We start from the raw sequence: 14,221 nt of genomic DNA on the forward strand, positions 1-14,221 counted from the left end.
TTGCGAAACATTACCCTGAAAACAGAGCGAAGGTGTCGTGGAATCCACGAACGAGAGGAATTTTTCGAAATAAATTTGAAAAGGAAGATAAATTGTGAAAAAAAGCGGGACAAAATTGTGAACTTAACGCATTGGATAGATTCTGCTTATTTACGATACCGAGAATGTAAACTAATGAAAAACTATATTAATATTTTCTTAATTAATTATCTCCTAAATAATACAATGAGGAAATTCAATTTCATTATATCGACAAGCAAATATCGACGTTTTCAGTATTCGATCTATACCGTGATCGCTAGATCAACGATCGATACATGTGCACCCACAGAGCAACGCTTCTGCCTTACCATCGATCGGTTCTACGCTACTCGAAATCGACGATACTGTACCGTGGATCGATACATTTCCTAAAGTCATTTCCAACTTGGTACCTGTAGTTTATCGTTCTCATTGGGTGACTCGCGATACAATGCGGAGGAAGTTAAATGAGAAACATAGAAAGCTACAGCTCATCCCGTAGGAACAGCAGTGGGAAACAACATTACAAATTCCATAGACCCGCGTCAAATTCCGAGGTAATTGCGTACCTTGAATAGAAAATATCCTCGACGAGATTTAGTTATTACTAGTTGATGAGAACTAGTTTTCTAAAGATAGGTCGATTTTCAGAACTCCGATGCTCGGCTAACCCCTTTAAACTTATCAAATTCGCCTTCCGCGTATTTTTCTTGCAAATCACTCCCATGGAACACCTTTATTTCCCGCTTGCCGTAGGAAATACTCCCCTAAAGCGCATCGTTCTCGTTGTTTCCTCGCCGAGCGCAGGAACACGATATTGCTATCAACGCGAAATTGAACCGAAAACACGCGCTGCCAGGGCCAGGAACGGAAACTCGAGTCGAAGCGTCTAAATCGCAACTTGATCTCCCCGAGAACCTGGGGAATCACGGGCGGATCTGGGGAGGCAAAGGATGGGCTGAGGCTGCACAGCGACGCAAATAAAAGGACGATCTCATTTTGTCGAGAAAACTAGGAAGCACCGCATTGCGGCAATATCGCGCGACCGAGCAAAACCACGGGCGAACCCGTCTCGGAAACAAGAGCACAATCGGGAGAGATGCAACGAGAGCTAGGAGGGTCTTGCCTTTGGTACGATTTAAGAGGAACAAAGGGAGGAATGCGGATAAACAGCGCCGAACTCGACGAGAAGACACGCGAAAAAACTGGGATCGAGGCGACCGTAAGCCAACTTGGACGATTCGGTGCTCCAGTGAGGAGCTTACGATGATCGATGCTCGCGGTGCGAGGCAAATCCTCCTATTCGTTCGTAATTTTTGCTTTCATGCTGTTAATAGTTCATTCAGAGAGTACGAAAACGTGGTACTCTAAAAAATTTGAACAGCGAGTCTGCGTGGGTATTTAAATAAACGAGTCATCGACGACCTATAGATCACCTTCTCTCCAAAATTTTGACAAATAATTAGACAATCTTTCCGAAAAAAATCTAATCATCCTATTCAATCTCTCATCCATGGAGGATCTCCAAAGGTCCTCGGCGTAGCTGGAAGAAGGCAGCGCCGTGCCGATCCCGCGGCGGATCGGTGCTCCAGAGAGGATCTGGCAACACGGGCTTGGAGGAGGAGTGATCTTGCAGGAGCATTGGCCACGCGGGAATCGGGAGGAGAGGGGGGTGTCCCGTCTACGTGGAAAGAGGTGAGAGCACACCTGAACGCAAAAGAGAACGAGAGGAGACGCGAAGGTGGCGGCGGCGGGACAGAGGCCAGGCCTGGTCCAGCGCTCGTAAAACTCGTCTCGTGCTCGAGAAATACCTCGCAGCGTTGAACTTGAGGAAACTTCCGGCCGAAACGGAGCCTTCCCACCTCCACTTTCGTTGCATTTCTCCATGTGTGCTCGCGGTGGATCTCGCGGGAGTACGTTTGTGTTGTAGAACAACGGGAACCCGCAGGGCAGAAGAAGAACCGTGCACGAGAAACTTTTTCGGGGAACAATGTTTCGCCCCTCGGGAGTGTGAGACGGCGTGGATCGACTGAAAATGCAGTGTTTCGCGCGCGAGGATAATATTCGTCCACGTGTACCACGGAAATACCGGCTCGCTTAGTGTTCTACCTCGAAACATCCCACCGCTCGTTCTCGTGCACCAACCACCAAGGTGAGAATCCTCAAAGCCGTGATTTCGCGTTTCTACGTAGCAGATCGGGTGCAGCGAACCTCTGTTCCCGTTGAACTGACTGGAACGCTTCGATTAGGATGCGACGAATCTGGATTACGTTTCGAGGACCTGTCATCGACTCCACTTTCCGTAAATTGTTTTATTTCAGCTGTGGTTTGTGACGTCGCTCTTGTGCACTTTTGATTTCAAGGAGCTAATTAGCTTGGCTTCCGAAGGTTCGCTACGATGGCAGTGCTGTGACGTAAGTTCGTTGGTAAGAGCGTCGCGAATACGTAGTGTGGAGGGTTTCTATGGCGTTCGGTGAATCAGTGCGTAGTCGAAGTGGCAAACGATTGGTCGGTTGTTTTCCCCAGAATGTGCCATTCAGCCACTGTGCTGCAGCGCACCACTATCCACTTATTGTTCAGTTCGGGTACTAAATAATTCGTGCAGCATTCGAACCAGAATCAAATTTACGCAATTGTGGGTTGAACTACTTCGCCATAAATCTAACTAGCCGAGAACCGGTTGCAAAAATATGTTACGTACAGATGTGTGTATGTCTGTGACTGCTTTGCTCTAAATCTCAGGAGTGATTTATCAGAAGAATCGTACTATCAAAATTTCAATTTTCGAACCGTAAAATTTAAATTAAATTCTTGTTTCTGGCCTCTAAATATTTTTTTTACAACTTCCAAGTAGTAACAGCGAGAATATTCGACGGGTCTTGGTGAATTTATCCAACAGTGTCGGGTTTTCTTGGGGTCGAAGATGTTGACGCAAGAGCCTGGGGCGAATGACATTGCGAGACCCGACGACGAACAGGACCAGTCGTTGGCAGAATTTTCGCGCGTGCACAGACGCGTACATATTTATTTATTCGGACGATATTGAACGCGGCGGGAGCCGATCGAGCTGGCGAATTCAAAACAAACAACCGCTACCGACCGCAGAGCAGTTCGTGCGCGATTTGTGAACGAGTTTGCGGCAATTTCTCCGTGCGAAATACGTAACGAGAGTGTAATTCAACGATTTTAATACCGACGCCAGAATTCACGGCATTAAAGGGTTTAAATGATATACAATTGAAAAGAATAATTCTATTTGCTCTTTTTGAATCGAGTGGACCTGTTGAGAGTACAAACCATTGGAATTCGATGGTATTGAAGTATTTCAAACAATTCATCGTTTTAAAAACGACGTTTCGAGTGAAGAATCCCTATTTGGGTTTTGAAGGGAGAAACTTTCTCTTGCAACTTTGTAAGTTTGTAAGTTACCTTTTTTATTAATTGAAAAGCTTCGTATCAAACCCATTTAAATAGTTCTTGTAAAATTAATATTTGATGGTTCAACGATTGGAGTGCTCCGATAATTTATTTTAAATAAGTATTATCTCCTCCTGTGACTATCGAAAGTCTGATGTTTGCTGGATTTAAAACGTTTCGCGCAAAACGATGGCGAACGCGTCGAATCGGAGCCAGCCAGGAAATTCGCGGCCGTTAACAAATTTTTTACGCCACGCGACTTGCTCGACCGGGAGTAAACAAAACCTACGGACGACGAATGGTTATTTGATCGAATCGCGGCTTTGGAATGCGAGATGCGACGAAGCGAGAAAATTCAGAGAGAGCAAATGACCGGCAATCGGGATTCTCCCAGCCTCTCCCCCTCGCCCCGTTCTGCGCCGCTTCGACGATACGCGGCCACAATCGAGGCGTGACGCGTTCGAAAACTACAAAACCCGAACTAATTAAAAGGGAATCAGCCAGCCGCCGTGACACAAAATCTCCGCGTCGATCGACCGGCCGCGATGAGAGTCAGGGGGGCAGAGAGACGGGTTGCGTCGCGACGCGGTGCAAATCAAATATTAATCGCGCAATTAGCGCCGATTGTACGTTAATCGGTTTTGCTTTTTTTCCTCGCGTCGACCGCGCACAGGATGCGACTGGAAAATGTTCGGGGGCGAATGACACGCTGTCATCGCGTTTATTCCCATTAATTTCGAATTAACCGCGGATTGCTTGGATTCGACAAACCGGCGAGCCGTCTGGCGATTAGAATAAGAAAATCGCGTGCAAGTTGATTTGTCAATTCGATATCTCTTCGTTTTTATTTAATTATTAGCTGTGAGAGAGGATGTTTAGAAGAGCCTCAATTTCGGAGGTTGTTTTGAATGTCCTCCTTTCCATTTAAGAAAGTGAACGTAAACTATCGTTATAGCGATAGGTTTCTTAATCAGGATGTGTTTGGAAGATCCTAGTCTTTCCTCATAGCGTTACTACACGTTTAACTAATTTCTTGCTTCCTTTGTAGTCGGTGATTCTTGGACTCGAGCATCATGGCAACCAGAGCTGTCTCTGTGGGGGCAACACCAGGGGCGGCAGGGGTGTCCGGCGAGGCTGGTCTAGCCGGTGTACCCAGACTTCTGGAGGACCTCGCCCGACTCTCGGAAGACAAAGACACAGCAGATATTATCTTTTTGCTAGGCCGGGATGAGGTGCCAGTGTACGCTCACAGAATCATACTCCAAGCGAGGTCAGTATTCTCTAATTCGAAGAAGAAGATCTAAATATCGTGTCCAATTGCTCCTCGACGCTCACAATGAGACAATTTATACTATTCTGCCCTTCCTCCTGATATCCTCAAACATCTCCAGGGACGTGAACAACTCCGACGCGTCCCCGCGATCAGAGCCAGTCGAGCCAGAAATTTGATTAAACGAACCACTGTGCCACGTGGGACCGAATTAATTGTTAATCGTAATTTTTATTAAACCAGCTCGTCGACACATCGATCGATCCGCAACGAGTCGGATTTCCTCGGAGACCGTAAACGATCCTGGATATACGAGCGAGAAATCACGCGGGAGAAGAACGTCGGGAAACTCGCGCTCTCGTATCCACGGGTTAAAAAGGGCGAGATACGTGCACACCCTCGTGAAAAATAAATACGTTTCGCGGCGTGGCCAGGACAACGAGATCTGCTACTTCTAGAAAATGGAGAATTAACGCGGGAACGTGGGACATTACGCTCTGCTATCTTCGCGACGCTTCTTGCAATGGAAATGAAACGGACTCTGCGACCACGGGTTTCCTCGTAACCAGAGACCCTTAAGGAAACGAGGATTCGAGTAGTTCCGAGATCTTTTACGCACAGGGAGGGCAGGAAGAAGTGCAAGTAGCGAATTGGGTGCATTTGTATTACCAAGAGGAAAAGATGTTTCACCTGTTCCGCTAGCGCTTTAGGGCTCGATAGAAACGAAGGAACGAGCGATCTCGAAGGGAGTTTTTCTCGGGAAACAATGTTCCAATCCGACGAACTAGGAAAATTCTTGGTCGAACGACCGGCGGCCAGAAAAAAAATCTCGAAGTCATCGAACTTGCTTCGCGCAGGAAAGAACAGGCTACGAAGTTCGCGGACGGCGATGAATTTTAATTAAGGGGCTGCCGGATCGTTACGGCGAAATGAATCGATCGAACGTTCTAATTAGTCCGACAATAAGGGAAGAGTGGCTACTTGGTCGATTCGTCTCTGGGCGTATTTTCGTCGGATGAATTCTAATTGTTGTAAGAAGACGCCGAGGGGAAGAGGTGGTTGGGTGTTAAGGGGTGCCGAGCGCCAAGGCAACGACATTCCGCGGGACAGGCCGATGCTAATTGTAAAGTCAATTACGATATTTCTGTGAAACCCCTTTTGATATCGGCGCAGGAGGGAAACGCCGGTTCTTTTGTCATCGGCCCCTCTTTTCCTCTCTGTCTCGCTTCGCCGACACCGGGCCTCGGAAAATTAAGTTACGCATGCTCGTGACAGGCGTCCGCGGGAGAAACGAATGGACAATACGCGACCGCACTCAGAACTCTACGCGGTGCTCTCCAGTCCGGTGAAAATCCTGACAAAGAGTCGCGAGGCCGTCCCCCTCGCGTTTCCCTCCCACGCCGCGTTCCCTTGTAATCCTTGTCATTTCGAAACGCGACTGGAGACGAGAACGATGCTCGACAACGGGAGAAAAGAAATTGAAAAACAAGCCCCGAGCTTTGACTACTCGATGGCACTTGAACGCGCAATCCCCGCGTTTGCCTGACGTTCCTGTCCAGATACGCGTTGAATCGATCACCGACGCTCGTGCGCGTCGCTCGCGAGACGCGGAGCTTCGTTTATCAACCGAAATGGGTTTGTACGCTATTTGACTTTGCTGATTAAAGAGTCTTTCGATTGCGGTCATAAGAGATCGGGAAAGTGGGCTTGTAGTAATATAATTGAAACGAATAGTAAGGAATTTAGAATCGGGTTTAGTTCGAGTAGCAATCTAAGCAAAACTGAAATATCTGTTTACCATCCAGGGTCTTTTGAGACCCGTTTTTACCGCCGCCATGCTCGGACCACGCCTCATCAGGGGATCTTTTCACTTTGTCAAGCATAACTAAACAATTCCAGCCACAAAACCCCACGCTGAGCGGGAAGAAACGGAGGAAACATTGGGAGGAAAAATAAAGGCACCGGATGCTTGGTCGCGATAGATGGTACGTGGGAAGCCGTAGAAGGGAGAAAGGAGGGACAGAAAGGCGGGAAAAAAGAGAACGAAGGCACGGAGAGAAGCTTTTCCCTAATCACAGGCGAACGCCGCTGCGGAATCAAAGAAAACCAAATATCAGCGAGCGACGCCGAGAAAAGAATAGGGCATCGCGCGTCTGGTGTGTCGGCGAGGTGTCACGGGGGTGGTAACGTTGGTTCACGAGCCCGACGCGGAGAGAGGATGTTAGGGGTAGGGGCCTAGTGGCGCAGGGAAACGAGGGTCGTGGCTGGTTGGTTTCACGGCGGCAAGGGTTGAATGTCGCCGCGGGCTCCGCTACTAACGACCAAGCGCGCGATTATATAGCGGCTCCCGTCGATTTCCGTGCAAAAACCGCCTCTGCTTCCGGTGCACGGGAGTCAAATTCGCGCCCACGCCTTCTTGTTTCCGCGCGGCTGTAAAACGACTGCTTTCTCACCGCGGTCCATTATCGCGATCATTCCACGATCGATTCCAATCTATATTATAGTCGTACGAGTGCGCAATTACGGACGGAGATGCGTGTCGGCGACGAAGCCTACGTTTTCGAGCGAATTTTTCCTACCATTCTGGAGGCACTTTAACGAAGGAATCGCGCTGCAAATTGCAAACTTCCACGGATCGGTCTTTTATCTTCGTGAATTTAGAACAAACGTCGCAAGACTCTTAGTGGAAATTATAATGATCATTACAATCCAAACATGCTGTACCAAAACCACCTGAACTCTAAGTCATGGGTCCTCTTCGCAATAAATCCAAACTAAATGTTGGGATCGAATACATCCGAATAGGAAAAATACTTTAATGTACTTGCAACGAAATTGCAACGAGGGTGCCTGGGAAGGGGAACCTTCGATACTTGAATATTTCCCTCTAATTTGCAGAAACAAATGCGCGCACTATCGCTTTGATATCATGCGCAGCCCACGTCGTTACCAAACTGCACGGGAAAGCATAAAGGTCGAGCCTTTTCCGTCCGTTAAAAGTCGATCCAACGGCGCAAAGTTATATATCTATATACATCGTTTCTCCTTGTGCAGCGCGGGGTGTTTTTAATTTTTTTGAGCACTAGTTTTCCTCTGTCGACTCGGCAACCATGTTTCGTGGGTCGGCCACGATTTTCCAACTTTCGCTCTCTTCTGTCGACGAAGCCGAGCGTTTGTTAACGCGTCGGTTATATTATAATATCAAAGCAACGCCCGTGCATGCCTTTTCCATTTGCGCTCGCTCTTTGACGGAGTTTCTTTTGATTCGATACGAGTCCCTGGTACGCTTTGCTCTCTCGCGACTCGCATCGCGGTCTCTCCGTTTCCCAGCGCGCGAAATCTTTCTGCGTCGCAAAGCTCAGTGGTATTAGAAACCATTGTTTCGCTCGTCAGTGTCTTCGTGGATACGCGAAAGGCCCGCTTAAGGACCTCTTCTCGTGTTTTCGGTGAAAAGAGAAACTATTTTTTTCTGTCTAGTACTATTTTCCTCTATTCAATTTTCTAAGTCGAGTATCTAAATTTGTAAACAGTTTACGTAGAAAAATAAGAAATACAAACGGATCGGTGTTGAAATTAGTTGCACTCGCCCCAACACTCGGGAAATAAAAATAAATACACAAACGCTACCCGTGCTCGCGATTAATATACAAAGTATTTTCGAAACAGTTTCCGCGGCTACGAAAACGTATAAAAGAGTACGCGTCAGCGATTCAGGCCGTGAAAAGGGTGCACCGTTCGTTTCTAGACTCGTCGATGCTGAAAGCTTTCCTTTTGTGTATCTAGTCGTGGCGCGCGAGGTGGGAAATGGTGTACGACAGAAAAGCCGAGATCGAATGCTCTCCCAATGGGTCATGGGGGATTCACTTCCAGTTCGAGGTGCCAGAAAAGATTCGTTCTCCCGTATTCCTTGCCGGGTCGCCGTAGGGAGAAAGGGTGCGAAGTGACTTTTCGAAGGTCGCCATTAATTTCTAGAGGAACGAAAAACTAAAGCCTCGACCGCGTGTACGTTACGAACACCTCTCGTGGCAACGGAGCCTCCTGACGAAGTCAATTAAGCCCTTTTGTAACAAGAAACACGGCCAGAAGTAGAGTGGTGGCGACGAAAGGTGGTGAGAACCGGTGGATGTTCGTTAGAAGGGCTACGCAGCCACGGCACAATTTGTGCGCGTAGCGTGATTCAAACTACTACTCCTCTTTCATTGTGACCCGCCCCGTCCGATGGTAATTATGACCGTTAGCAATCGATATCACGAGTCTAATTTCCACAGGTGCAAGAACTTTACGGCTGCCAAGAGAATCGGTACACCTGGAAATCCAACCCCTGTCCGTATGCCTCACGCTCATCCGGAAACGTTTCGTCAATTTATCCAATATATTTACACCGGCAAGGTAACTAGATAAAATATGTAGCGTAGAGGCTTCGATAGCTTCGTCTCCTCGTAAGATATTTAACCATCTCACTTTATACAAAACACTCCGAATATATTCTAAGACTTATAGATCGATAAGAGACTGCATAGAATAGTAAGGACCAATTACTATTAGATTCAACAAAAATATTAATTAACTAAAACTCTTCGACCCCCGAAACGACTGTCTAAAATTTGTAATTTACACGCCCGAGTACGTGAGAAAGCATGATAAAATGACGCTGGCAAAGTTTGTACGAGAAACGTGTGGTCCACCTTGTATAAGAATTCACCGACGAAAGTTTCCCACTGACCCAAAAGCACAGCCGAGTTTCAGTGTAACTTTTCCATATAGATCATGATGCAGGACAGCGGAATTTTCGAGATGCTAGGACTCGCTCAGGAACTCGGAGTTGAGGAACTTTGGAGAAGTTGCGAGGAACACGTGTCCGCCACTCTCAGTCCTGGAAACGCGTGTGCTCTTTTGACTGCAGCTCTGGATGCCCAAGAGCGAGTTCCTGGTAAGTTATTTATGGCATTTCCATTCAAAATTGAAGCACCGAATAGTTTCCACCGTCAAACTTGCTGATTATACTAAACGAACGCTGAGCATGGAATTTGAATTGCTCGGGAAACGGACGAATAATTTAATATTGTAAATGCAGGGTATAGAGATTTTGAAGAAATAATAAATTTGGAGCATAGCAAACTATTTCTTTTCACATTTGCATACCTTCTTACTTCGTTTCTAAATTATTGTTTGTAAATATCGATCCTAGGATTTAAATGACTTAAAATATAAAATTACTTTGCTTTTGCAAATACAAGAAAATTCCTTACTTTAAATATTTTACATTTAAAAAGTTTCATTTTAACTTATACCACGGTCGGTAATTTACCGACCGTGGTATTCACCATAATCGGCGTACCTCTCGTAGAGGCAGCACGTTATCGGTACATTTTACGTTTTCAGAGGTACCAACATCCTAACTTTTCTCCCTATTTAAACTTTTCGTTACTCGTGTTAAATTTTGTAAAACGCAATTTTCAGTATTTATTTTCTTCTCGATCTTATAATATTGGTTAAAAGTTTGCAAAACCTGCGATTATTTTTAAATATATAATTTAAGAAACGGATTAAAAAAACTAGAAGGAACAATTGGTATGACTACGACGCCACACTTTCCGCCGTCCGGTATTAACGAAGCACGCGTTTATCAAACGTGGACTGTTAATTTTTGAAAACTAACAAAAATGTCGTACAAAGGACCGCAAAAAGTTCAAAAGGTGATGGTACAACCCATCAACCTTATATTTCGATACTTGCAAAACCGTTCGCGTGTGCAAGTTTGGTTATTTGAGAACATAAACCTTCGAATCGAGGGACACATTGTTGGTTTCGACGAATATATGAACTTGGTGCTCGACGATGCGGAGGAATATCATATGAAGACGAAAAACAGAAAACCTCTTGGAAGGATCATGCTAAAAGGCGACAACATAACATTAATACAAAATACGAATCCAGGGGTGAATTAAATACGAAAACATAACCTCGGAGGACATTCTAGGATGAATGATAAACTTTATTCTCTTCTACTTCTCGTGAACATTGCGTGTGTGGACTGTAAACAACATGTGACACGAAAACATTCGACGAGGACAAAATTAGGTCTCAAGAGTTGTAAATGTCTTGTGTCATTCAGAACACTCGGAGTAAACAATAATTTCCTACAAATGTAATTGTAAACATCGCTGTTGTATCAGTATTCTGGATCGAAAGATGAAATTATTATCGTAATCCTGTACTTTTCGAACAATTTAAAATATCGTAGAACTGTGCGATGTATGTTGTGCTTGTGCAGATGACACAATTTTATACTATTGTTTATCTTTTACGAAATCTATGGATGTAAATATTACATGATAAACAATTAATGTAATAGATACAATAACTTTGATCAACTTATGTTTAATAAATATTTTTGAATCCTAACTTATACTTTATTAATAGTTATTAATTTACCTCCTGATCACATGTTTATCACATAATTTATGCTATAATTAAAGTAAACTCAGTAGAACTTTAGGATTGATAAAAGTTAAGTATTGTTTGTAAGAATATATTTCAATATTAATAATTCCTTATGAGTAATTTAATACTTTTTGTTACCACAGGTGGTAAAGGAGCTTGCTCATCCTTTATTGAAAGATGTTTTGCTTTCATTGGAGAAAATGCTGTTGACACGGTTAAAACAACAGCATTTTGCAATCTTCCAAAGGATGCACTTGTGAAGCTTATATCATCAGACTACTTGGGGTTGGAGGAAGAAGACGTTTGGAGAGCAGTTCTAAATTGGGCTAAATACCAGGTTCTTTTTCATTTAAAATTATATTCCGTTTCCGAGTACTTTGAATTCCTTGAATTCCAAGAAGACTTAATGCTCTGACCATGCGTATGTCGTGCAAGGTCTTAGACCTTATGTCACATACGATTATTACCGGGTCCTTGGGTCCTTAGGTTCTTGGATCGGAATTTAGAATTACGAGTTAAGGAACGCTTAACCGTACGGACCACACTCCTAGGCAGGGGTGACGCAGCCTACTCAACACTGGACAGAGGAGGAGCGCGTGAGGGTTTGCCAACATTTATCAGGAGTGATAAATCATGTTCGCCTGCTGCTGATCGACAGCCAGGTCTTTGCAGAGGAAGTAGAACCAACCGGAGCAGTGCCTATAGAGTTATCCTTGGAGAGGTACGAATTTTTCAATCCCGATCGATCAAGTGGCTCGAAATTCATAAGGTACGGTTTGCCAGGAAGTTTTGTTTTTCTTGAAGGCTTTCGATTTTTACGTTTTGTTTTAGGTATAGATATGCAGCTTTACCCAACAAATACGCAGAAATTTGTTCGGATAAGCGGTTACAGCCAAGAGTAAGTCCGTTTCTCTTTCCTGGGTCACAAATTTTATCTCGCGATAAGATGGGTTTTCAACGTCTCCTGAATCAATGGTACGGATCACCAAAGCAAAGTTGGCGTTTAGTGTATCGGTACGTGTAATGTATACGAATTAAAACAAGAAAGTTTACTTTTATTTAATATTATATACTTATTCTGTTCTGTTTTATAATATACTAATTATTCTTGTCGTTTACAGAGCCTCTAGTCATGGTTACTCTGCACCGTCATTTCATCGACATTGTGACGGAATTTGCCCAACATATGTAATAGCACTGGTATGTAAGTCTAAGATTATTAGAATTAAGATAAAAAATAAGACGATACGATTTTTTAGGGAACTCGAGGAGAAATTTGTGGTGGTTTCAGTGATGCACCATGGGGCAAGACAAATGCTAAAACTCACTACATCTTTTCAGAAAAAGCTTTCCTCTTTACTTTAACAAACAATCAAGATGTACCTCCAACGAAATATGACATTGTGAAGAAACCATTTGCAATTTGCTATCATCCAGAGTAAATATCACTACTTCTTTAACAAATCTAAATAGATATAATTGTATACAACTACATCAACTTTGTAATACCATTACAGTATCGGACCAATTTTTGGAGCTGGAGCTGATTTACTTATTTCTAGTAATTGCAATGTGAATATGGAAAGTTACAGCAATCTTCCTCACAGCTACGATGGCGAACATGCTTCCAATACTGTACTCATGGGAGACTACCACTTTTCTGTAGTTGATTACGAAGTTTTTACACCGAGCCATTCAGTTTCCAAATCGACTCATTAATAATAAATAAATATTTCTCATTCCATAAGATTGTACATATATAATTATGCGAGTACAACATAAAATGGAAGTGTACTATTAAGAATTAAAACATAGGAGTGCAATTTGTTGTTCGGTTCATAATTGAAGTAAATTTTATATTCGCACAGATTATATTACGCAGAAATGTAAGTTTTGTACTATTCAGAATAAACATAAACGAGTTATTAGGTATTTTCAGTTGCCATTGGTATTTTCACACGATGCAGATTTAATTGGTATGTTAATTTGATGCGATTGGCTCCGTTTACGTTAACGAGGAGGCGATTGAAATCGACCGATAGGGGCTTGCAATTAAAGACTTTGGCACTCGACGGAAATAAAGTATGCCAAACAAAAGTACGTGTTCTGCGTGTCGAACGTCTGATACGCTTCGGTACACAAATCGATTCTCAAGAAACTCGTTAATTCGCGTGGTAAATTACTATGTGAACGGATAGCTTCGAAATCTAATCTGTATTACAGTGGCGCGTTCGAAAGTAAACGTGAAATGTGAAAATCCACGGAAAAATGCGAACTACTGAATACGCATTAGACTATCAAAGGCGCCGATGACACGGATGTAAGTTCGATAAGTAAGATCGTGCCTATTCTACTTATCGTTAGCCAAAATTTAAATTTCTTTCTGCTACCTGTGACGATTCGGTGAATATTTGCTAATTAATTATATGCCACGGTAGGCAACGAATGTCGACTCGGCCAACTGGCTTTTCATAAAGATTTAGATACAACGTTCATGGCATACCTCCTTCTCGCTGTGTTCTCCTGGTACGACATGACGCTCATCTACCGGTTCAAACGTTTGTACAGGAATCTAATCAATGAGTAAATGAACTATTGTAATAATGTACTTATCGGAGATATTATTTGTAGAATATTTTCTCCAAGGTATAATTACGTGAATATTTTTTGTTACATCTTTATCGTAATAATGAATATTGAAAAATCAGTTCATCTTTCGTAATTGCCCGCCAAATTGCTTGCTCACTTAGCGGCGTTCTATTCCGATTCCGCGTTCCAGCGTTTGTGGTAGCTACGAAAAATCAAGGCGCGGAACGTTACACTCCGAATTATTCGCAAGTTTGACTATTTATACATGGGCAGACGTCGTTTCTACAGGTAAGTTATGCAATAACTATGAATATTGACTTTAGTTTACCCACTGCACGTAATATTTGCGGTCCTCGTGCAAGGATATTGCGAAAAATCGTGTAGGTTAGCGTACTCGCGCGAGACCGCGTTTCGTATTCCATGAGGGAACTACTTTCGCACGAAAATGTACAACTAACGAAACGACAAGAACACGTTTCA

General features: G+C 43.8%; 2 protein-coding genes across 5 annotated transcripts; both read left to right on the forward strand.

Annotated features, from left to right (window-relative positions):
* Window positions 1-1,842: 1,842 nt before the first annotated feature.
* LOC128876669 (serine-enriched protein) lies at window positions 1,843-13,098 on the forward strand. 4 transcript variants are annotated; one of them, XM_054123205.1, is made up of 10 exons: window positions 1,843-2,173; window positions 4,487-4,708; window positions 8,977-9,097; window positions 9,473-9,638; window positions 11,296-11,489; window positions 11,704-11,921; window positions 11,984-12,166; window positions 12,274-12,352; window positions 12,412-12,590; window positions 12,670-13,098. In XM_054123205.1, the coding sequence occupies exons 2-10, from the start codon at window positions 4,512-4,514 to the stop codon at window positions 12,869-12,871; spliced, it is 1,539 nt and encodes a 512-aa protein (XP_053979180.1). In that variant the 5' UTR covers window positions 1,843-2,173; window positions 4,487-4,511; the 3' UTR covers window positions 12,872-13,098. The 4 variants fall into 4 exon arrangements, with proteins under 4 accessions (XP_053979180.1, XP_053979179.1, XP_053979178.1 ...); XM_054123204.1 differs by lacking the exon at window positions 1,843-2,173 and adding an exon at window positions 2,519-3,441; XM_054123203.1 differs by lacking the exon at window positions 1,843-2,173 and adding an exon at window positions 2,519-3,433.
* Window positions 10,273-11,117, forward strand: LOC128876672 (probable small nuclear ribonucleoprotein E). The gene has a single exon (XM_054123210.1). It carries the CDS (start codon window positions 10,372-10,374, stop codon window positions 10,654-10,656), a length of 285 nt encoding a protein of 94 aa, XP_053979185.1. The 5' UTR covers window positions 10,273-10,371; the 3' UTR covers window positions 10,657-11,117.
* Window positions 13,099-14,221: the final 1,123 nt, after the last annotated feature.

Source organism: Hylaeus volcanicus, chromosome 5, assembly GCF_026283585.1.
Source record: "Hylaeus volcanicus isolate JK05 chromosome 5, UHH_iyHylVolc1.0_haploid, whole genome shotgun sequence".
Classification (NCBI taxonomy): Eukaryota; Metazoa; Arthropoda; class Insecta; order Hymenoptera; family Colletidae; genus Hylaeus; species Hylaeus volcanicus.